General features: G+C 41.5%; 1 protein-coding gene across 7 annotated transcripts; it reads right to left on the bottom strand.

Moving 5' to 3' along the window:
• Nucleotides 1-420: 420 nt before the first annotated feature.
• PCNX4 (pecanex 4) lies at nt 421-16624 on the bottom strand. Of its 7 annotated transcripts, none has more exons than XM_030949884.1 (11): nt 16558-16624; nt 12694-13423; nt 10888-11067; nt 10285-10799; nt 9362-9462; nt 9091-9213; nt 8500-8863; nt 5359-5462; nt 3890-4926; nt 3228-3414; nt 421-2454 (listed from the first exon to the last, which is right to left on the bottom strand). In XM_030949884.1, the coding sequence occupies exons 2-11, from the start codon at nt 13380-13382 to the stop codon at nt 2203-2205; spliced, it is 3552 nt and encodes a 1183-aa protein (XP_030805744.1). In that variant the 5' UTR covers nt 13383-13423; nt 16558-16624; the 3' UTR covers nt 421-2202. The 7 variants fall into 7 exon arrangements, with proteins under 7 accessions (XP_030805744.1, XP_030805743.1, XP_030805748.1 ...); XM_030949883.1 differs by having other exon boundaries at nt 12694-13420; nt 16539-16618; XM_030949888.1 differs by having other exon boundaries at nt 11917-13420; nt 16539-16609.
• Nucleotides 16625-23810: the final 7186 nt, after the last annotated feature.

Raw genomic sequence — 23810 nt, forward strand, 5'->3', positions numbered from 1 at the left:
GTGCTCCAGTTCCTGAATTCCAGATAAATTAAAGAAATGCTCCAAACAAACAAACCAGCTAACAGGGGCACGCAGCTGCACAGATCTGAGAGAGAACAAGAAGCTTTATCTCCTGTTTCTGCCAAAAGCAGGATGCAGACAGGTTTAAGGTGAGGGTACCGTGCCTCAGGGCTGTGCCAAGGGGCTCTGTGAGCAGTGACAGCAGGGGACAGGATGTGGCAGGGCAGCACAGCCCAGCTCCACATTCCTGTGCTCCAGCAGGAACTCTGCCCATTGCTAATTGTGCTGCTCCATCTGGTGCCAATCAGGATCTCTGCTGGAACACTGGGCCCAGTTATCAGCAGCTCTCCTCAAGGCTGGGGACCAGATGGACAGAACCCAGAGAAAGGAAGGGAAAAGGATCACAGCTCTCTTCAGCTCTTTCTCAACTGGTTTATTCAGTTTACAAAAGACAAAGGATGAGGGCAGAAATTACAGCCATCTTTGAGTAAGGACTGCTGCAAAAAAAAGATAATTAAATTTTCTTTGACCATATGGAAGACAAGTAGAAACAAATTTACAATGTGGCAAGGAAGGTTAATTAGATTTAGGAAATAGCTCCAACTTTCCAGCTGCTGCAAGAGCAGCCAAGAACTGGAACTGCTTGAGGAGTTCATGACACTCCTCGCCTTGGAAGTTTTAAATCAGAGTAAACATTTGCCTCCTTGTGAGAGGGAGCTGAAATAGGTGCTCTTTATAAGCCCCTTCCACATCACATCCATGGCTCTGTATTTCCAGATACAGCTCAGGGCCCAGCATAGCACCAACCTGCTTTAGAAACCCACCACACCACTTGCATAGTTTTTAAAAACCATTTCTGGCCACTATCTATCTAAAGGAACAGCCAGCAGCCCAGGACAAGGTTCTGTGGCAAATTTCATATGAGACAAAGGTCTTAAAGGTGAGAAGTAAAAGTAATAAATGTGCTCAGACCCAGACAAGGCTGGGTGTTCCAAACCAGTACTGCTTCAGTTACAGAGCAGGTCTGATTTAAATTGATTCTATAGGAGTAGGAAATACAGTTACCTTAAATTGATTCTATAGGAGTACGAAATACAATTACCTGCTCCCTGCTCAGCATTTGCCTACAGTGTAACCATGGTCTTGCTGAGAAAACACAGTTATGTGCTAAGACTGGCAGTAGTGAACAGGATAAATGAGCCACTGGAAACTGGACCTGGACCTGTTTTCAAGGTGACCTGTAATGTTACAAACCAGCTGTCCAGGTCTGTTCCAGCCTGTAGTGAGGTTAAAAAAAATAAATACTTCTAGCTGGATTTCCACCCACCCCCCATCATGAAGCTCTCACTGCATTTGTGGAAGACTGGTTAGGGAGGTGGAGAGAAGATGAAAGTAACAACATATATATATCTAGATATATATATATAGATATATATTTATAAAATATATATATGGATACTGGAAGAAGCAGATGAAATCATAGCATTTGTTCTTAAAATTCCCTCTGTCTCCTAATTATACACATTTACTTCTTTCATCAATAAAGTCACCCAGGCTATCAATGTGTCAGAGCACACACTGGTTTATATAAAATTCTTTTTACCAAAACAAGTAGTTTGGTAAAAATTGTCCCTTAGAATTTAGTTAAATCATGGCTGATAACTTACTACACATAAGGAAGATCAGTGAAAGTCATAAAACAAATGCTAGAATCGAACTCAGTTCAATATAAAATGGCCAGAATAAAAAAATTCATATAAATAGTCCTATGTACACTTTGGTTGCCAACTCTGGGGTTGACAACACTACAAGAGGCCATAACCTGACTGGCAGTGCAGGTCACCTGTCCATGGAAAAAAAAAAAAAGTAAAAGTAAATCAGAATGCACCAAAAATAGTCAATGATCAGAATTATGGTAATGATAAGAATTATGTTGCTTTTCTTTAAGCTGGAGAAGAGAATTTCACCAGCCACAAGGGCAATGGTGTCTCATGTTCCAGCAGCAAGAAACCAGCCCCCACCTTCCTGGCAGCTGCAGGCTCTGGCCAGCACCACCTCTGTACCAAGGACATGCGCTGCCCTGGCACTGCCACCCTGAGAGCAACACCTGATCTGTAGCACACAGGCGAGCATGGACACTTGATTGCCACACACAGAGGAAAAAGACAAACCAGTAACAGCCATAGGTGAGGAGAGGACAGCCTAGAAGAGGGGCAGCTGCAGGAGCTGTGAGGAGTAGACGGGGTAGCCCAGGGGAGGGTCGGCCGCCTGCACGGTCAGGTTGCGCAGCAGGGCCGGGTGTGCCTGGATGCTGTAGCGCTCCTCGTCGTCGTTGGTGGCGTAGAGCAGCTCCCAAGACAGGTTGGCCCACTGGCCCCTCACAGCTTCAGCATTGAGCTTTCCCACCTGGACTAACAGCTCCTGCAGAGTGAGCACTCGCCCTGTGTAAATTCCCTGCAAGAACAAACAGATCAGGATGTCCAGGACATTGTCTGAGAAGAGAAGAGCGTTTTGGTTACAAAGCACTGAGTGAAGCTTTGGGGCTGTGTGGTATTTTTGGGGTTTTCAGGATGAAGGAGGAATTGAATTTGACTCTGTTTTTAGAAGGTTATTTATTATTTTATGATATTATATTATATAAAAGAATGTTATACTAAAACTATACTAAAGAATAGAGAAAGTATCTTGTTAAGCCCTCGGTAAGTATCCTAACTACAAACTCATGACTGGCTCCTCAGAGTCCAACACAGCCTGACACTGATTGGTCATTAAGTAAAAACAATTCACATGAAACCAATCAAACATTCACCTGTTAGATAAACAGCTTCTAAACCACATTCTAAAGCAGCAAAACACAGGAAAAGCAAAATGAGATAATTATTGTTTTCATTGTTCTCTGAGGCTTCTCAGCTTCCCAGGAGAAAATCCTGGGCAAAAGGATTTTTCAAAAAATATGACAGTAACAGGGCTGCACTCTATGAAGACTTTAAACACAGCAAAGTATAAACCAGTCTCTTCAGTTCAATGCCTCCACTGGAATATAATCAGGAAATATTGCTGCATCTGAAGAACAGTGCTGTGGCGTTTTCAACAACAGTGGTGCCAGTTCCTCTTTAGTACAAACCAACCTTGCAGAGCCTTCATGTTTTAGAACACAATTACAAGGGGGGAAAAAAAGAACAGTGAAAACAAAACCCAAATTTTGACCTAGTAGTTTTTCTCCTTACCATGCTCGGGTCATGCCCCAGTGAGAACAGGTATGGCTTTTCCTGCAGAACTGCTTGCTGCCACTCCAGGTCTGACACCAGCCCAATGTACCAATCGCTTTCGTATCCCTCCAGGTAATTCACCAGCTCTCTGAAGTTCTCCACTGGGCCCAGGCTGGCTTTGTCCAGCATAAGTTTAAAGGTGTATCTGAAAGGTGCAGAATGTCACACAGTCAGTTGTGTGGCAAAGACAGGAAGGAGAAAACTCTTCAGGCCACAGAGGGTGGAGAGGCTTCACCAACTCTGTCAGTCACTGCTTGCCAGCTGAGTCACTGCCAGTCAGTCTGGCTGTGCTTTTAGCTCACCCACATGTAAAACACATCAGCCTAAACACCTCTCATTCACCTCCAACACTTCCCCAGTGCCTGATAATGGTTAGTGCCAAATATCTAAATCCACTGTTGAGACCTGGGGTCAGTCAAAACAGGTTGTTTTTCCCCAGTTAACACAGCAGATTGGAGGCAGCTGCTGTGAAGAAAGAAGAACCTCCATACCACATGCCAGGCAGTATTTATATAGGAAAAACCTACAGATAAATTTAAACTATATGGGTTTAACAAAACATTAACGAAATGACACTTCTCTATATAAATTTCTAATCTCAGGAGATGGTTTTCTTTTACCTGAATGCTTTTAATGCCAGCTGGAAGAGCTCTGGTTTGCCTGTGAGCCAGTCCAAGCCAGCAGACCAGGGAATGCCACCCGTGTAGGCCCTGAAGACGTGGCGAGGGGCAGGCACGGCGTTATCCAGCCCAAACAGACCAAAGCAGCACGACAGCACCCCGTGGATGTACAGCTCTTTCAGAGCTTTATCTTTCATGAGGTCTGTGAGTAAACTGGAAGGCTTCTCTTTCAGATGAAAAAAGTCCAGCTGGCTCAGAACAAAGTGGTACCATTCCTCAGGAAACCTCTGCCTCATTTCACTGACTTTGGAAGAAGGTACTGGTGCTGTTCTCCATTCTTCAGGGATGCTCAGCAGTTCTGAGTAAGAGCAACTGAATTCTACACGAGGTAAAACTTCTGGCTGTTTCCCTTGGTCCACAGCAGGCAGCCCAAGCACCACAGTCCTGTTTAATTTATCTTCTGGAGACATTTCTTGTAGGAGATCTTGGCTCTGTGTTTCTATGGAGCCTGGAATAGACAGGTGCACTTTGGGTGTCAGTCCCAACTGCCCAGGATCTTTTCTGTCTCTTGTTCTGCTACTGGGTTCAAAATCAAAAATGTCACTATCATCAGTCCAGTCCTCCACTGTATCAACACTAAAGCTGTCTTCTTCCCTCAGAGCTCTGGATCCTTTCATTGCACCACTATGCTGCTCTTCTGGAAATGATCCTTGCTTGTTCTTGTTGGCACTGCCTGGGCTTTCCCATGTCTTCGATTTTTTATAACAATACTGGACAAGCATCCATACAAGCACTTTAACAAAATCATCTTTCAGGTGCTTTAAATTCTCGTGGGAATCAATTATTCCAGATAACACATTCCTGGCATCAGAATAGAGCCGCACAGGAACCACAGTACAGGGAGTCAGGATGTGTCCAAAATGGGGATTGGGAGACAGAATCCTTGTGTGCTCCTGATGTTCAAAGGCCATTTCAAAAATTTCATCCACTCTGTGAGCTTCAGCAGCATGGCAGGATGTTTCCTGCAGTTCTAGCCCCTAAAGCACACAGGAAAACAGCCTCCTGTTAGTCTTCATCAGGACATAATGTTAAATGCTAGCAAGCTGTTTGTCTGCAACAGAATTATTCTGAACAAGATGATTGTCAGTATCTCCACAACTGAATCTACAAATCTATCCAGAGATAGCAGCAATAACAAAGCACTCACTGCAATATTAGGCACAGATCAGTGTCTTAAATAAATCTTTGCCTGATGCAAATCTTATTAGCCACCTTATTAAAGATATTCTGTCACAAGCTAAATGATAAAAAAATTTCACATCTGCTACTCATGTAAATTGCAAAGCTAATTAGTACAACATTCATCTTAGAAAATTAAATGTAAATCAGTTACACTGCTGAAATGTTACACAGCAAAATGGTTGCACGATTTCCAAACATCAACATCTCAGTGTTCAGCATGCAATTACCTTAATGTTAACACCACAGTATGTGAAGCCTTTTTCCAGCACCAATATCCACATCAGCCTGTCCTGAAAGCGGCACAAGTAATGAGACCCAGGCAGAGGGAGACCTGGGCAAGAAAAGAAACCAAACAAAAACTACATAGTACCTTTTCTACATGCCAAGGAAAGGATTCAACAGCAAACACAAAATATTTCTGCATCAGCAGGAATAACTAGCACCTTAGAATATTGAAAAAACTGGCTGAAATTGCAGCTTTGAAAAAGCTGTGGAAAGTTGGAAAACCTCACACAACTGCAGGACTACATTATTCACATCAGACCAGGGTTAAACAACTCCACCCTCAATTGCCTTTGCACAGATGACTTCCATGATTAAAGATCATTTTTTGGCTGCATTTCCATCCACATAGTTCCCCCACTGGAGTGTTCTCTGGAGACCTAAAGTCCTCCTTACTAAGAATACATTAAAGAATCATTATATACCACAGGAGTTTCCTAATGGCCCAATTTGCTGTGGAGTAGGAAGTTTATTTGTTATCAGAGAAATAAAAATATAACTGAACTGGAATTTGAAAATCAGGTCCTGAACAACAGCAAATTAGTACTCAAAAAAAACCCAAAAAACCAATCCAAACTTTTTCCTTTTTTTACCTATGTCACAGAAAGAGCAATGCCAAATTTCCTAAGAACTGATGGTTACACTGTATTTGAACTACAGCTGAATGTCAATCCTCATAACACAATGGTTCTATTCTTAAGCATGACATTTGCTGTCAGTTTATGACCTGCTTCTGCTGTCACTCATGTCTGGTGACCACTCGCTTGCAGAACATTTTAGTTTTAAAATGTTGTAAGGTAAAATCAGTGAAATCAACCATTAAGCTCTAGTTAAAATTTAAGTAACCTTTTCTATCCCACTGAGCTAATGAAGTGCATTTTCTTGCTAACATTTTGCAAAGACTTTAATTCCTTTCTTGCTAGCAGTTAAAACTATGAAAACTCCTTTACACAGAAAAAACTCTGGGTTTAAATTAGTGGCACACAAAGTGGTATCGCTTCCTTTTGAACTCATCTGAGAACACCACAGTTTTTCTTGCTTCAAGACATTCATTCACAGATTTTCCCATTAAAGAAGAGACTTTTTACCCCTCAAGATTAGTGTTTTAAATTATTTATTCTAAGGCATACATGCCACCACAGTCATGATGGCAATGGGGGAAAAATCCCTATTAAAATATGTGTATATGTAAAATATAGATAAATATAAAAGATAGATAACATATATATATATATGACAGATAGCTATATATTATTATAACAAATATATCTATTGTAAATAGAAAACATAATGGACTAATGCAGTAGACAAACTGAAGCATTCTTCTTTAGAGAAAAGAAGACTTCTTAGTTGTATTGAGTACCTGTCTCTAACCAGTGATGCAGGTGCAGCACATATTTCCTAGTAAAGCACCTGGATATTTTCTTCACAAAAGCATGATTAAGGTTAACTTCCACTGCCTTCAAACATTAGACCACTTTTTCCAGCCATAAGCCATTTTCTAAGAGGCTTATGTAAATATTTGCCTCTTGTCTAAGGGCTACAATCTTTTGATTATTTAGGTTACACAAAAGCTGTTTCTCAAGAAAATGACCTTGCAATTTTAAAACAGTTACTCTGTCTCCAGCTGGGAAAAAGACTGGGCATTTCTTCACCTCTGTCTCTGTAATTCTGTGAAAACCCCATCACAATGCCTTAACCAGGCTGTAAACCCACAAATGCTGCTACAATCCCACCCCAACTGCCTGCACAAGATAAGATATTAAATCTTATCAATGGGTTTGTTCTCAGCTGTTTACTGCTACTTAGGCTACATCAGGTATTTCACAAACATCCAGTCAATATTCACCATAACCAATTACCACAGCCAAATTAGCAAAGTCACCTTCTGGATGCTGAGTAATGGGATTGATGCAGAGACAGACAGACCTACAGAGAGCAGTCTGACACACATCCTTCTCTTTGCTGTCTGGCTAAAGAACCCAATTTACTGCCTCCAGTTAGGTGGGATCAATGCATTCCATCCTTTTTATTCAGTATAGAAAGATTAGCATTGATACTGTTTCACCACCATTTAGTCTCTCCTTAAAGATAACAAAAGAGTTATTTTTTAATAGAATTGTAACAAGTAGACATTGTAGACTCATTATCTTGAAAAGATCTCCCAAATCATGAAGCCCAGCCTTTGACTGAATACCACCATGTCCATGAAACCATTTCACAAACTGCTACATCTCCTTGTTTCGTGAATGCTCCCAGGGATGGTGACTCCACCACCTCCCTGGGGAGCCTGTTCCAATGCTTATCCATTTGACCAGTGCAGAAATTTCCCCCAATATCCAACCTGAACCTCCCCTGCTGCAACTTGTAGCTCTTCAATTCTTTTCTATTCTTCCCCTTTGCTCAGGATAAAGTGGTTACTTTTATCCTTCTTGTACAACCAACAATAGTACAATCTCTGAATAACAGATTTAACCCAGCTGTGAAACTTGGTTTTCAACCACTGATTCTCCTCCCTTAGAAGGGATCCAAGCCCAAGAGGTTTGGGGCACTGGGAGGAACCTGATCCCAAGGGTTTTGGGGCGTTGGGAGGAACCTGATCCCAAGGGGTTTGGGGCGTTGGGAGGGACCTGATTCAAATGGTTTTGGGGCCTTGGGAGGGATCCAATCCCAAGGGTTTGAGGGCATTAGGACAGATCTGATACCAAAGGTTTTAGGGTGTTTGGAGGGATCTGATCCCAAGGGGTTCAGGGCATTGGGAGGGATCCAGTCCCAAGGGGTTCAGGGCATTGGGAGGGACCTGATCCCAAGGTTTCTGGGGCCTTGGGAGGGATCCGATCCAAACGGTTTTGGGGTCTTGAGAGGGATCTGATCCCAAGGGGTTTAAGGCATTGGGAGGGATCTGATCCCAAGGGTTTGGGGTGCTGGGAGGAATCTGATCCCAAGGGGTTTTAGGGCATTGGGAGGAATCTGATCCCAAGGGGTTTTAGGGCATTGGGACGGATCTGATCCCAAGGGGTTTGGCTGGAAAACCACATTTCCTGCAATATTTAGCTGCATTATTCCAGAGTGTTCCCTGTACGTACCCAGGCCGCCGGCCGCCAGCGCAGACTGCAGCGCCGCAGCCAGGCCGGGCACCAGCTGCCGGTAGTAGACGGTGTCGGAGCAGACGCAGGCGGTGCCGCCCGCGGGGCCCGGCCAGCTCCGCAGGGGCCGGGGGAAGCCCACCAGGAACACGGGCAGGGTGAAGAGGGGCAGCAGGGGCGAGGAAAGCAGCGCTGAGACGGCCACCAGGGCCAGCAGGACGGGGAAGAAAGCGACGTTGAGCGCGATCAGGGCGGCGCTGGATCTGCGGCGCTGCTTCTTCTCCGTCCACGAGGTCAGGAGGATGGCGATGGCAAAGTGCAGCTTGGACAGGAACTGGAACAGCCGATCCCGCAGGAGACCGACCTGCGGCACACAGGCAGGAAGCACAGGGTTTGTTGCCAATAGCATACTCAGCACAGCTACAGTAATTTTAAGAAAATGAAGCATGGCTATCATTGCTTGGTGTGAGAATATATCTTAGTACAGAATTTAGCTTCTATCTGCTGGGTCCTGGCCCCTGTTGTAATTCTCCAACAGAAACGAGACTTCAGAAAACAATTATCTGCTTAATTTTACAATATGACCATTACCAGTAAGAGTTTGATTCCTGTATCAAGGCTCTTGTTCCACCAGAGGTCTGGATTAAACACCAACATTTGTGCTGCTGACACAACCACCATGTCTAGTAAGGCATTTTCTGTATTTTGCCAGACCTAAAATAGAGATATGTTAGAAATACATTAAAAAACGTATCTATTTATCTCTGCTTTCATGACCTGGAATATTTTTTCCGGGTCACCTTGGTTCTCAAGTCATGTAGAAGAGCATTTCTAAGGCTAACATATTTAAAATTCAAATTACCATCCTAAACATCCTTGTGAATCCAATGGAAACAGACACGGAATGCAGGTTTTGTAGGGAATGGTCAAGTGACAGGAATGCTATCATAGCAAATGGAGACACTGCAATTGAAACAAAAGAATCACTGACCTCCTTCCAAAAACATAACAAAAGTCAACAGCAGTCAGCAGGTAAACAGTCTTCCTGTAGGATGGAAATCCCAGCACAAAAAGAGAAACCTTCCCTTCATCATCACAAACTCCTCTTTGTATTACACTCCCACAATATTGAACAATTTATTTGCACTAATGGCCCAAGACAACAAACATTTACATCGATGCTTAGCTCTTACTTGCTATTAGTTCCTTTAACCTTTATTTGTTTCTCCAAGAGAAGAGTCAAATAAGTAAAAATAAACATGGAATAGCAGTCATCAATGTATTTCCCCAAACTAATGCTTCTTTATGAAATGAAATAATTTAAATCAATTTTTTATTCCCTCAAAGTAGTGCATTTGTTTCTAACCTACCAGAAAAGAGGCTCTTCCCTTTACTAGCAAGCTCTAAGAACCAAATATTTGGTCAGCTCGAGGACTCTCAACTCATTTTGTTTCCAAGTACATCTTTTCAAAAGTGGGTACTGCAGTTGTAACTAAAATCCTTTAAAAGGCCCTGCTTTTTCAGCTGGGCTTTTAAAAGGCTCAATTTTTTAGGTTCACCCCTATAAAAGAAATAAATAAAATCACTTCCAAATTTAATTACTTTCAAATATTCTGGACAAGTAACTTTGACATCAATGTACAATTTAACAAGAAATCAAAAAGTATTTCCAGCCACTTGGTTTCCCTTGGTTCATTCACAGAATCTGGCACATAGAGCAATTCTAGAGTTTCAATCTCCCTACAAGCATCATCTAACAAACAACAGACAGTGGTGTATTCCTACCTAGTGTTAGTAAAATCCTCCTGACAACACCAACTTTCATTAGCCTTCTTTGCTTCTCCATGAACACAGCCACAGTCCTGACATCCTTTGGGTAAAAGGGGTTTCTGAAGACTCCAAACAAGTACACTCTCTGAACCTCTCTAAGAATCCACATAATTACAAGTAATAGGATCAGAATGTAACTTGCTATGGCCTGGGGTCTGGCTGGGGAAAACGATGAGGAGCCTGCAAATTGATGCAGCAGGCTCGCTTCTGTGAGAGCAAATGCCAACACAGCCACATAGAAAATTAATTCCCTCCACCCAAATGGTATTCTAAGACCCCTGTGAGCATTTTCAGCTTTGCTGGAGGCTAAATGGCTGATCATGGTGTGTTTGAAGGCAAACCCAATCTCACTTAGGTTAAGACTCAGTATGAACCCAAATCCAGTCATGAAGAGGATCACACCGAGGGGGCTGGGAATGAAATACGATGCTATTGCTGTTCCAGCAGAAATGAGAAACATTACTAACAACCTGTGAAGGAGAAAATAAAGAAGATTTGCTTGAAAAGAAAAAGGTTATAAACAATACTGATATATTTTACAATTGCATAAACATTTACTTGGCGTTACTTGACATAGGTGAACCTCCTAGTCCAAACTCCAACAGTTGTTCCATTCCCCAGAGAAAAAGTGCATCAAGTGGGGGCAGAATTCCCATTGCCCACAAGAATGGCAGAAAAAGAAACAGGACGTGCAAAATCTGGTTTGTCTGCTCTAGAATGGGTGTGTTGACAGCAAACCTGGATAAAAGAAGAAATGGATTTGAATTCTGTGAAAGGAAAAATAACTTCTGTGTGGGAAGACTTCCTGTTTAATTACTACAGCAAATCCCAAAGTAAAAACCTTACACATTCAACTTATAAAACCTAATAAGTGTCTTTTAAAAGGAAAAATAAGGACATTTATTTATGCTTGGGACAGTAACACATTAATTAGAACACCAGAACACAGACTAAATTGTCATTTAAAAGATTTGAAGCCTTCAGATGAATACAGTGATGCAATTATCATAATTATTTTTGTTACTGCTGTGATAATACACTGAAAAAATACTTGTGCAAAAAGGAAAGGTCCACAGGCTCCGAGGCCTCAACTGTTCAACAAAAAATTGTAAATTATTGTTTTTGGAAATTCAAAAGCAAAATGTTATGCAATTTCAAGGCCCAAGATCTAAGCTTTAACTCTAGAAGAACTGGCATGTTGCCTGTATATTCCTAAAGAGGGTTAATTTCTACATAAAAATGTCAAAATCTTCCCGCAAAACCACAAACATCAGTATTAGAAATTTGCATAAATTCTAACCTATGTGTAGTTCACCAGTTAAAGGTGGCAGACTGCCAAGATATTTGGTTTCTCTCTCCTTTTTAGTAAGTAAGCAGGCTTCAGAGGAATTTTATCAGGAATTTTGACAATGTCCTAATCTTCTCCTCAGGAAATTGAATAGAAGAATTTGGAGTCCAAGGCCACATGTATAATTCTCATACCTCACCTGAAGTGGCAATTAGGGTAAATCATTAACAAGGACATCTCCCAGTGCAAAACTAGCAAATTCAAACATGCTTTTTTTTAATGTATCTGAAGTAACTCACCCATAAAATATGTACATGTGACAAAGTGCTATAAATATCACCTGACAGGGAGAAAGAATACAGAGGGTAAATCTAAAAGCATCTTGTTTTAGGAGCCTGAAACTACAAATACTTCAGCTAAGACACTCATCTGAAAAACAGAAATGTGACTCTCCTAATTTGTAGACTGACACAGCTCTTTTGTATTGGAAAAGCATTTAAAAATCCAAGTTCCAAATCTGTATCACAAAGCCACAGCAATATTCCCATTTGCTTATCCATTCATTAAAACCAAATTCAGAGGTTTTTGTTTTTGTTTTTTTTTTTTTTTTTGCCTGTTGTATAAAAGCCTCTGCTATCACTTACAGAGCTTAAATTAGAAAGTATTCCAGGATCAAATCTGGACATAAATCCAGTAATCCTGAAGCTTGCAGCGTTTAGATTTATAATTCCAGGTCAGGAACACGTGTTTTCAAAACACATCCTTTAAAAGGATGTATTTGCAAATGCTCCAATACAAAAATATAAAAAATGACATGGTAGAAGATAGTTTTACCTATCTTTTACTAACTGCTCTTCCTAGTTTACATGGGATGCTATAAAAATTTAAGAGCCTTTTATACACAGCATAGGACCTCAATTTTTATTATATATGCATCAATCTTCTTCCTTTGAAGTTACTACAGTTGATTAAAATCTCAAAATAAATTTTCCTCAGAAGAATAATTTAACCTTTCCCATCAAAAATACACAGAATAACCATCACTTTTAAGTGGCTAAATGCATTATTACGTTTACCTGTGTGCAAGATCCACTGCAATAAAGACAAAAATATAGAAAGGTCTCATCAGAGCAGTGATTTCATAAGTATCCAGTGCTTGGAAAGTGGCTGTTTCAGCAGCTGTGTTTATGATTAACGAATACTCTCCTATACATATGGTCACCCATCCAAACACAAAGATCACAACAGTTCCTCCAATGTTGCTATATAACAAGGTTATTCTGTTTGGCAGCAAATACCAAGTCCCCAGCCCACACAATACCCCTGCCAGAAGGGAATGGAATACAGTGTTGATTATGTACTTCTTGCCAGGAATAATAAATTTTACTGTCTCTGAACCTACACAGCTGGAAAATTCAAACTCATCTTCATCTGTCAGGGTATTCTGAATTTGCATTCTTTCTACTGTCACTGTTTTCTGCTTTGCATAGAGGTTTGTCATCTGAAGAGCAAGTGCAGTAACAAACATGAGTCCTCCCGCCAGCGCTGCTGTGCAGAAGTCCTTCATCACCCCCAGCTGGTACAGGAGTGTTCCCACTCCTCCCCAAAGCCATGGTGTCAGGAAAAGGATGATCTGGTTCACATAGATGTAGGGAGGGGCACAGTAGCCTAATTTGAACCTGGGACCTCCCAGCAGAGTCTGAGGGAAGCGCTTCAAGAAGAACTCCTGCTTGTAGTCATTGAGCAGGGGTACATCTGGCCCCATCCTCGTGGCTCAGCAGTGCTGGCTGGGGATCATCTTTCCTGTAGGAGAACAGGAGGGAAAACATGGACACATTACTGATTCTGCAACTCAGAGCCCAGGGAATTCTTGTGTCTTCTTTTTATTTGCCAAGCTACAGTGGAATTCTGACACGCTGCTGTTAGAATTTCTCAGAATTCAACTACTAAGCAAACATCTATTTTAAAATGCGAGCACATTCTTTCATCTGAAGGTTGCAAATAAAAATATATAACCTGTTCTTGGGAGATGACAAAACCAACCCATCTCCCCATCAGAATACCTTCCTAAAACTGACATTCTTCCCACTCAATCTGATGGCAATCACACCTTGCCACAGACCTCCAATTCCAAATCCTGTTAAGGATCTCTGTATACTGAGTCTGTGTTTTCAGTGAACAGTCACACAATGCAGGGACTCAGGCACACAGAGGTCCCTGTAAAAAAAGAAAATTAAAACTTTATGCAATAAAGCTTTTTCTACATAAATATGTGAAAGTATTACAAATTGTTTTCCACAGTAGCATTGTTATTGTCCTCCCTACACAGCTCAGCTGTAGGACAGGATCCCACTGTAAAGTAAAATAAACAGTTCACTTTCTGTTTCCTAAAACTTATAAATTAAAAAAAACCCAAACACAATACTTGTGAGTTGTAGCAGAATTAGCATATATTCTTCTTGGTTCCAAGGGAAAAAGCTGAAAGAAAGGAAAAAAGGATACCTGTAGACATTTACAACAACCCATCAAACAGAAATAGGTTTGAATGCTCATTCAGAGAGGATCAGGCAATGTAGAAACAATGAATGTAAGGTGATAACTATCATATTCAAATATAACTCTGTGCTACTAATCATGAAAGCAAGAATCTAGGAGTGACAGGCAGAAATACTCAAGCTAAGAAATAGGGTAAAAAAACAGCACAAAAAAAAGGAGCGCCAATGTCATTAATAATAACTCTATAAAATAGATGGTGTGCATTAGGAGATGTGCAAGGACAGAAATTCTGACTGACTTTCTTCCACTGGAGCTGTACAATCTGATGAATATCCATTGCCATCACTGGTGAGACATTAAAAATTAAATATCTGGCTGCCACAGAGTCCTCAAACTACTGTGATCCCTTTTTGCTACAATGCCAAACATTTCTGAGTCCTTCTGAGAACAATTCACCTTATTTATTTAAACAGGTATCATTCACTTGAATGTTGGTAGATGCTGATCATTGGGGAATGAAGTTGGAAACAGTGCAAATGAGATTTTATGCATTATCATGACTTAAAATTTACATTCTACATCCACTAAATCAATACACACCACCACAGAGAGCAGGACTCTGCAGGCTCTGTAATTACTCTTTATGTAGGCTGTGAATTTTTTGGGTTTTTTTAAATAAAATATTGAAAAAACAGGTGTTTTTTGGTCCTACTATTTTAAGCCACTGAAAGTTTCTTAAATGTAAGGAGAAAGCAGCAGTCAGTCCTACTGGAACTAATGGAAAAGACACATGTTGACAATGGAGAGGAGAATTCAACCCAGTCAGCTCAGGAATTTGAAAACGTAACAGCGACACACCCAACTAAAAAAAAATTTTAAATGTAATTATAAAATATCACAATTGAATCAATCTTCTTTAGAAAAATAAGCACTGTTTAGAGGGTGCATGGGCATGGAGCTTAAGTTGCTGGGATAGTTACATGCAGTATAAAATTTACAGGCATGGAAATGACAGAAGCTGAGTTTAAAAAGAAATTATAGAACCAATAGGTGCAGAGTTTTCCTTGAAAAACAGTTCTTGGGCAGCTGTGTTTTTCTGCTCTGACAAGGGCTATTTTTGTTTCAAGTTCCAGTCTGCATTTGTGTTTGTCAGTTTATATTGCTAACCAAATGTTAACAAAACATTCCCCTTACAGTTTCTGTGTAAACAATAGGCATCTTTGTGTGAGACACAAGGATCTACGCACATAAACAATATCGTTCCACTTGGCTCTGCTCCAAAACGAGCCATAAAAAGAGGTGAATTTATTTACTGAAGCTCGCCAACTATGGAAACTCTTCCCTCTGCTGTTCTCCTGGCTTCCAGCTGCTCAGGTAGCACATCAGGACTTCAAAGAGGGACTCATCCATGTCTTATTCCTGTGCAAAGCCCTAGCAACAAGGCTGCACACATTTGTGAGTGTTTACAGGACCTGGCTTCAATGCACATTCCTGACATACAGGCCCGGCCCCACTTTGACAACCTGCCTGGATACCCAAACAACCCCTAACACAACAGTCTGTCATCACTGGGGGACCTGTGCCACTTGGATACTATCACAGCAAGAATGGAAAAAAAGGGCTTTAACACCATAAAGCCACTTCACAAGTTTTCCCTGCAATAACCTCATTATTACAAATGGAAATAAACAAACCTTGCCACAAATTCAGGCAGGAATTCACAGGAGGGTACAAATTTTTGTCTAAATGAACACCATCCTTCACGTGGGCTGATGTTGGATCAGCTGAGTTTGGTTTGCTTTTATTTTTAGCAGATTACAGAGTATGCGTACAGCTGTCTGCCACCTAAGCAGCTGAAACACATAGGGCTTAAAAATCCTTACCTCGGTGGTCTTGCAGGTGTTTAAGGGTAGGGGTTACAAACCACCTGCTAGCCAAGCTGGAGATGATAAGCGAGGTGGGAGGTGGAGGGGAGGCTGTGGCAATCCCCTGTCCCACCAAATCCAGATGCTCCCACACACCGGGTCAAAGATTCCCTGGAGGAACATCCATGGCTAAGGACCCCACTGTGCTGCAGGCCAGCTTCCAGCCAGGAGACAAACAGCTTGCGAGCCCCTGCTCAGCAGGGCTGACTCCATTCCCCAGGGGACACAGCATTTAGGACAACACATCCCATCACTTATGGGATGAGCATCCCGGGATCACCTTTGGGAAGGGTCGCTGGCCGCCTCCTCCCGAGGCACCGCTGCCCCTGACCAGAGGGGCTCCCACCGGGGCCACCACGCTTCCCATCCACCCAGCTCCCCTCACCTCTCCTGCAGGCTCTGAATAAAAACATCCAACACCCAGCGAGTACAAAAAACACCTCTGCGGTCTGCGGAGGGGAAGGGCCGGGGGGCAAACCCGCGGCAAGGATGGCACCTACCTGTGGCCCGGGCTCGGAGCGGGCAGGGGGCGGCAGGGCACGGGGCCGAGCCGGCGCTGGGAGAAGGAGGAGGAGAAGCATGGCGGGGCACTCCCGTTCTCTGCCCGCCCCCTTTCCCGCCCCCTCAGCGGCCGCCGCCATTTTGCCCGCCTGAGGGAGGCGGTGGGGACGCGCTGCCTGCGGGAAATGGCTCCGGCCAGCCCCGGCCCCGCTCCCGGTGCCTCCTCGGCCGGGTCGGTACCGGGGCGCTGAGGGGCCGCGGTGCTCCCGCTCCCTCACGGCGGGCAGGGCCCCGCAGCATCCCAGAATGGATCCGGGTGGAAAAGACCTCTGGCATCGTCGAGTCCAGCCCATGGCACTGTGTGCCCCGCCGGTCTTCAACACCTCCGGGACCGTGACTCCGCCGCCTCCCTGGCCGGCCCATTGCAATGTCTGATCTTCCTTCCTGGAAAAAAATCCTCCACTGTCCAGTTTACCTCCCCTGGTACATCTTCAGGCTGTGTCCTTTCATCCTGTCCCTTGTTCCTTGGAAGCAGATCCCGATCCCCGCCTGCCTTCACCCTCCAGTCAGGGAGTTAAAAAAGGCGAGAAGGTCCCCAGCATTCTGACATCGTAACAGAATACCCCCAAAAGTTCCCTAAATCTTGAATATTAATGGCATTTACATATTAACTAATTCAAGAAATGAACACTGGTTTTAGCCTCAGAACCAAATTCATTCTGTTTTCTTCTAGGTTAAGTCAAATTGAGCGTTCAGTGGCAAATTGAAATATACATCCAAATACTGCAGTACCACTTCGTATTGCACCCATTAAACACTGAGCATATTTAACAGAGTCGGCACATATAATTCATATCTAATAATACTAAAATGTATAATTCAGTGTATTAACACCAGGGCACACATGTCTACCTTAATCCCTGTTAGAACAATCACCATGTACATAGTTAGGAACAGTTATATTAATTTTAATCTAAATATGTAATTTAACACGCAAGCATGTGCTTGGGATTTTTGGCAAAGGATTGACTGGAAGCAGTTCTCATGAGAAGCATCATAACCTTTTCATAGGTCTGTTAATCTTTATTCTTCAGAGATAATAAAAAGGCAGTTGGATTGGGGAATCCAGTGTAAAACCTTAGAAACACCACCAGAGGACAATGACCATTTGTCTTTATTGAATTTCTTTTAAATGGAATTCAGTGGCACAGATAATTCCATCCTCTTGCATAATAAATTAAAAAATATATGGTTTTTTCACTATCCTTGATCTAATATTTTTTCATCCTCTCTTTCAAATGCATCTGTTGCAATCCTATTAAAATTATTTATGTCTCATAGGTATTCCAAGGTAAATAACATCTCTTTGCAATTCCCTAAAGGTTGGTAGCAGGTATTTACTTTTTGGTTGTCAAGTTTCATCCTGTCCCAGTTCCCCAATTCAGTTACAGCTTTATAAAGATGACAATTCTCTTCTGGAATGTTTAAATCCTAAATAACAACAGTGGAGTGAGGGAAGCAGACTCTGGATTTATTTCTTTGAAAGCTCTGCTGCTTGTGTTTCAAAACTCACATAAAGCTCCTTCAAAACTCTTAGGAATCATTTCCTATATTTTCACTCTTGCTGAAAAGAATAAATCAGAATTTCAGTATGTGCAAACTGACTACTGGTGAAGGGAGCATAGTAATTTATTTCTCTTAAGAGTTCTAAGAATTTTCTTGTTCATATAAAATAAGATAAAACCTGCTAACAGAATAAACTGTCCAAGGTAAATTCTGCTGACCTCCAGCTGTCTTTTTCTGGATATCACACAATATATAGCTGGAAACATGAACTATCTCATGAATTTAACAGGACTCCTGATCCTCTTAAAATTATGATACACATAAACTATTTCCAGATTTTGAACTTGGTTTTTGGCTTGCCTGTTCAGTTTGTGAAAAGTCCTAACTCCCTGAATATGAACGTTTCCATATTTTTAATGTTGACTTTGTTTGTAGTAGTACAAGTACAAATATTTTTCTTACTGAGCTTTCTTCCCTTCAGAGATAAACCAAAAAAGTGTTTTCTGTTTGGAAATGCATCTTTGTGTGCTGCTATAAGGGTAGGGGAAACAGATGCTTTCTTGCAGTTATAGATTATTAAGAAAGAAAGAACTTGTAGGATTTTTTTTAAAGACATTTACTGCTAGAGGAAAAATAAGTTTACTATCAAATTAGATTATGGAACTTTTTCCTGATGCCCAAAGTTAATTATTGTTTTATTGCAATCTGCAGGCTGGCATTCCCAAAAGGGAGGAGATCAGAGTGAAATCTGACTCCTTGTTTTACTCAATCTATCCTGCATCCTCCAGGGCACCCATCCTGTGTCTGTGTAGGTTTCTGGAGATCTGTGTGTGCTGGATGTGTGTTACCCATGACTTCTTTCCTGTGGCTCCCTTGGCAGTAGTGCCTTTCGACAACCTGGCCGTAGGCTGGCTGAGGAGCTCACTCCTTTCTGGGTGACTTTATCCCTTTAAAATAAACTTTAGGAAAAGGTTCCCCATTCCTACATGTGGAAGATACCCATGTTTTCCCAAAGGGAAAGGCTTTTGTTGACATTTCTGAGCAACCATTAAGGGTTCCAGGGTAACATTCATGTAATAAATTTTAGTAAGTGAAGTGTCAGCTCCTTTTCAGGTGCCTTTCCTGCATGGCAGCTGAACATATGCTTCAAGTAATTTCAGTATTCCTACCTGGCTGGTTTTTACAATATTAACACATGAGTGTATTTCTCATAAATTTAACTTTATACACAAAATGATTTGGATTTTATAAGAGCTGTATTCTTCAGATGAAGGATAAAATACTGAGTTTGCAGATTTTTGTTTAATTTGTGTAGGATATTCTTAAAATCAGGAGCTTTGAGCTGAATTCTTTTTGTTGTTTGTCACGGTAGGGTTTTCCTTTTTTTTCCTCCTCTTTGCATTTCATGTTGAAAACGTCTTGATTATGAAAGCAATCTAGTTAAATATTGTATGTTTTGGGAAAGACTCACTTCTCTTGGAAGTCTCTTTCAATTGCTGTACTTTGAGAATCTGTCACTGATCCGAAGAGAAAGGGACAGAGAGAGAATTACAAATAGCAAATTTTTGTACTACTGGAATCGTAAGTGACAACCCAGGATTGACTATGGGATATTCTGCATCTTTAGTTTGACAGGGTGCAACAGTCCTGTGGCCATGAAGCTTTCACAGTTGTCATTTATACCCCAGTGTGTGGATATAAACAGAGACAGATCATGTGTGGTGGTTGCGAGGGTCCCAGGACGAGAGAAGAGATGAATCTGACTCCATGTTCTTAGAAGGCTGATTTATTATCATATCATATCATATCATATCATATCATATCATATCATATCATATCATATCATATCATATCATATCAATTATATTCTAACACTATACTAAAGAAAGAGGAAGGATGCATCAGAAGGCTAGAAAGGAAAAAATAACAAAAACCCGTGACTGACCAGAGTCCTGACACAGCTGGACTGGGATTGGTCGTTAAGTCAACACAATTCACATGGAACCAATCAAAGATGCACCTGTTGGTAAGCAACCTCCAGACCACATTCCAAAGCAATCAGATAATTATTGTTTACATTTCTTTTTCTGAGGCTTCTCAGCTTCTCAGGAGAAAAATCCTGGGCAAAGAAGATTTTTCAGAAAATATCATGGTGACAATCATGTGGGACACTCTCTGCTCCAGCGACACACAAGCTCTTACAGCTGGAGCTCTGGGACGCTGTAGGTTCCAGAGGAGTAGGAATGTTTGAATCACCAACAAGGTAGCATGTCTTGTGTCCTTGACCACTTCACCCAATTAAAAATGGTCATATACACACTTGCTGCTTGTTAAACTTGGCTCAGGTCACCACTGTCCATCATTCAGCTTCTCAAAGACTTAAAAAAATATCCTTGACCAAGAAAATTCAGAGATCTCAGTGCAACATTTGGGCTTTGTGGGATATTGGGAATGAAGGAGGTGTCTCTGGAGGGAGTTGGATGCTCATTATAGAGCATCCAACTCTATAACGAGTTGGCTGCCACATTGGTCATTAGGAAACATCTCTCCAGAAGCAGGTCTGAGCTGCTGGTTTGTGATGGTGCAAAAAGTACTTTGATCCACTCAGAACTGGGATGTCCCTGGTGGGGCTGGTACCTTCTTAAGGAGGGACAAAAAGCAGTGGTCTGGTGTCAGGAACTGCCTTGTTGAGGGGGGCAAATGTCCCACCCCAAGAGGAAGGAGGCCAAGAACTTTCTTAGCTCACTGTGCCACTCCTAAAATATGTCCTAACCACGAAGCTGTGGAGAGGGCTATGGAAGAGCCACTGGCAGCTATTCTAGTGAAATCAGACTAGAGAAGGAGCCTGATCCCATCACTCAATCATGTTCCCCTTGTGTGCCTGACTTAAAGTATTAATTACTCCTTACCTGTTGTTTCCAATTGTGTCTTCAGAACAACAGCCCAGGCAGGGAATGTCTCAGTGTGAAGATCCTCCTGTGAAATTCCAACAATATTGAGAAGTTCAGCCATGATTCCTTGGTATACATAATAATTATCTCTTGCCCCTGCAGCATTATAGACTATTAGGTTCCACATGGAGAAGGATTCCCAGCCAAACCATCCAAATCCTCCCCAGGAGCAAAGCTGGACCTTCACAGCTCTTTTGGGTGGCAATATTGAACTGTATCTTAGACAGTAGAGAAGAATTTTGGGTAAACTGGTTGCTATTGTGAAGAGCCTGTCTAGGTCTGTCCCAAGTAGTAAAATCTATATAAATAAAAAAATATATAAAAAGACAGAAATGGTAAAGATCTGATCTGTGCTGATGTGCAGCTCACTGCAATACTGTTAATTAATCTTTGTTATTTTGATGTCCAGCTTTTCTGACATGGGTTTTGATCTAATCGTGAAGAATTCTGAAACTCTCCTTTTTTCCTTTTTATGTGCAAGTACCTTTAGGAGAGATTTTCATAATTTCTTTGTGTCCAGCTTCTCTAATAAGGTTGGACAGATTCTCACAGTTTCTGTTGCTAATATGATTCCTGGCAAATAGAGCAGAAGGTTCAGGAGAACAAAAGAAGTGATCTAATTTTAGTAATGGTGCAGACTGAGTCTGTCATTTTTCTCTCTCTTTTATCCTGCTACCCTTTCTGAATGTCAGAGCCTCTCCCAGCACTGCCTCTTTTCAGTTTGAATTGAATTCTTGTTCCTCGTCAAGGACTGGGCATGATGAGTTTTTAGATACTCCTCTGAACAGACACTGAGTATTTGAGAGGCTGATCAGGGAAATTCTGACTTGTCACAGGTAATTTGCTAAGAACGAACAACTTCCAGTGAAGCTTTTTTTCAGATTAGAAACTCTCATATCTGAAATTTCACTTAATATGTATGTCATATTTCTATTCTTCATTTTAGATCTTACATTGAAGTGTGAATCTATTGCAGTGCAAAGACAATAAAGGAATTAAGTTTCTGAAAGACAAAGAAGGTTGCATTTACTGAAATAAGTCTGCTCAGTTTGTGAGGTGCTCAGATTTGGTCCAGTGAAGTTCTTTAGCTTGTGTGTAATTCAAGTGTGAGTATTTCTGTAGAAGCCTTAACATAAAACAGATTCTCTCAAAGGCAATGGAAATACAAGCATGTTTTAAATTAAATATAAGCTTACAAACTTTTCTAGTTCTGGATCTCCGAGGATTGTTCTATGAACAACAATTAAACTTGTCTTAGTCAGCCTTTATTCTTGTGCTTCTGTTTTGGATGTGAGAAATAAACAGGCTGTGTATGCAATTTGGAGGATAGCAATTATATACATCTGATGTGCAGAACTGGACAAGAAAGCAAAGAGTAAAGAATAACATGGTTTGAAGTGAAAATTGCTTGAGCAGTAACAAAATGCAGAGTATGTCCTTTGTTGGATGTTTATTGAGTGTGCTACAAAAACACCAGTGTTGTTGGGAATAAATTATAGTTCAACATGTAGAGACATAGTATTTTACAAAATTGAAAATAAAGCCAGCCTAAAGATTAATTTTGTTCCTGAGCAGGTCTACTCAATTAACCATGCCAAACATGATTAAAAATGTACAATCATTTTTCAAAATAAATAATTCCATAGCATCTAGCTCCATTTGTTTCATTTCATGTCATCTGTGTAGAAGGGGGCAGGCAAGCATTGCAATTGAATCTATGAAACCTACAACCATATGATGATTGATGCAACAGACCACACTATTAGATCTAAAAATGGGCTGTGGAATACACTTAATGTATTTTAAAATAGTATTTTCATCTGTCTTTGCAGATGAAATAATTAGGTAGACCTTCTTCCCTAACTTATGTGATGGACTTAAAAACTAGGCTGAAGGATTTTGAGATGTGTGGAGTGTTGCTTCTTAGTTTGTGTCTTTAGGAATTATGTTTACATTGCTTTTTCTGAAATTGTGAGACCTGAAAAAGAAAAATAAAAAATGAAAGCATAAATATATTCCAGGAGCTGGAGCTTAAAAGAGCCCTCTGCCAAACAGGCAAAGCTGGAAATGAAATCTCCCTTATCGCAATCAAACAGCTCATCACTTAATCTGAAATTGGAAGGGAGGGACCATTCTTTTCCATTCCTGTTTTCCATCCATGAAGAGGTTTGGATGGTTCCACCAAGAGGCTCAGCTGCCAGCCCACCCCTTCAGCAGTGTTCAGTCTTGTTTATCCCTTACCTTTTCCTGCTCTGGTGCCTGCCCATTACTCCCACTCCACCTGCAGCCATGGAATAGCACAACATTTCTGCTGAAATGAATGTTCTTGAAATGCTTCTCTTCCAGGGGCTGGGTGGCAGACTAAAAATGAACAGGGGGATCTGAGGGCTGCTGATAGCTTCCCCCAGAGTATGAGAAGGCCAGGGTGGCTGCTCTGGAGCCATCTCCATAGTTCTTTCCTATATCTGGCACTTATTTGCTGCAGGGTGATTTTCTGGCTGGGCTAAGGCATCCATACCCCTTTTGCTGCAGCAGATCCAGTGACACGGGCTCAATCCCCATCTCAGCCAGCCCCTCTCACTGCTATCACATGCAGCTCTTATCAGGCTGCTGCTCCTGTGGCTAACAAAGTTGATGTTCTCAAGGCACATCAAGAAATCTGGCACCCAGCCCTCAGCTAGAGCTCAGATTCTGCAACAATAATGTTTACATTGGCAGCCCATCGAACAGAAACTCGCGTCCTCTCCAGCTGAC

This window comes from Camarhynchus parvulus, chromosome 5 (genome assembly GCF_901933205.1).
Source record: "Camarhynchus parvulus chromosome 5, STF_HiC, whole genome shotgun sequence".
Taxonomy (NCBI): domain Eukaryota; kingdom Metazoa; phylum Chordata; class Aves; order Passeriformes; family Thraupidae; genus Camarhynchus; species Camarhynchus parvulus.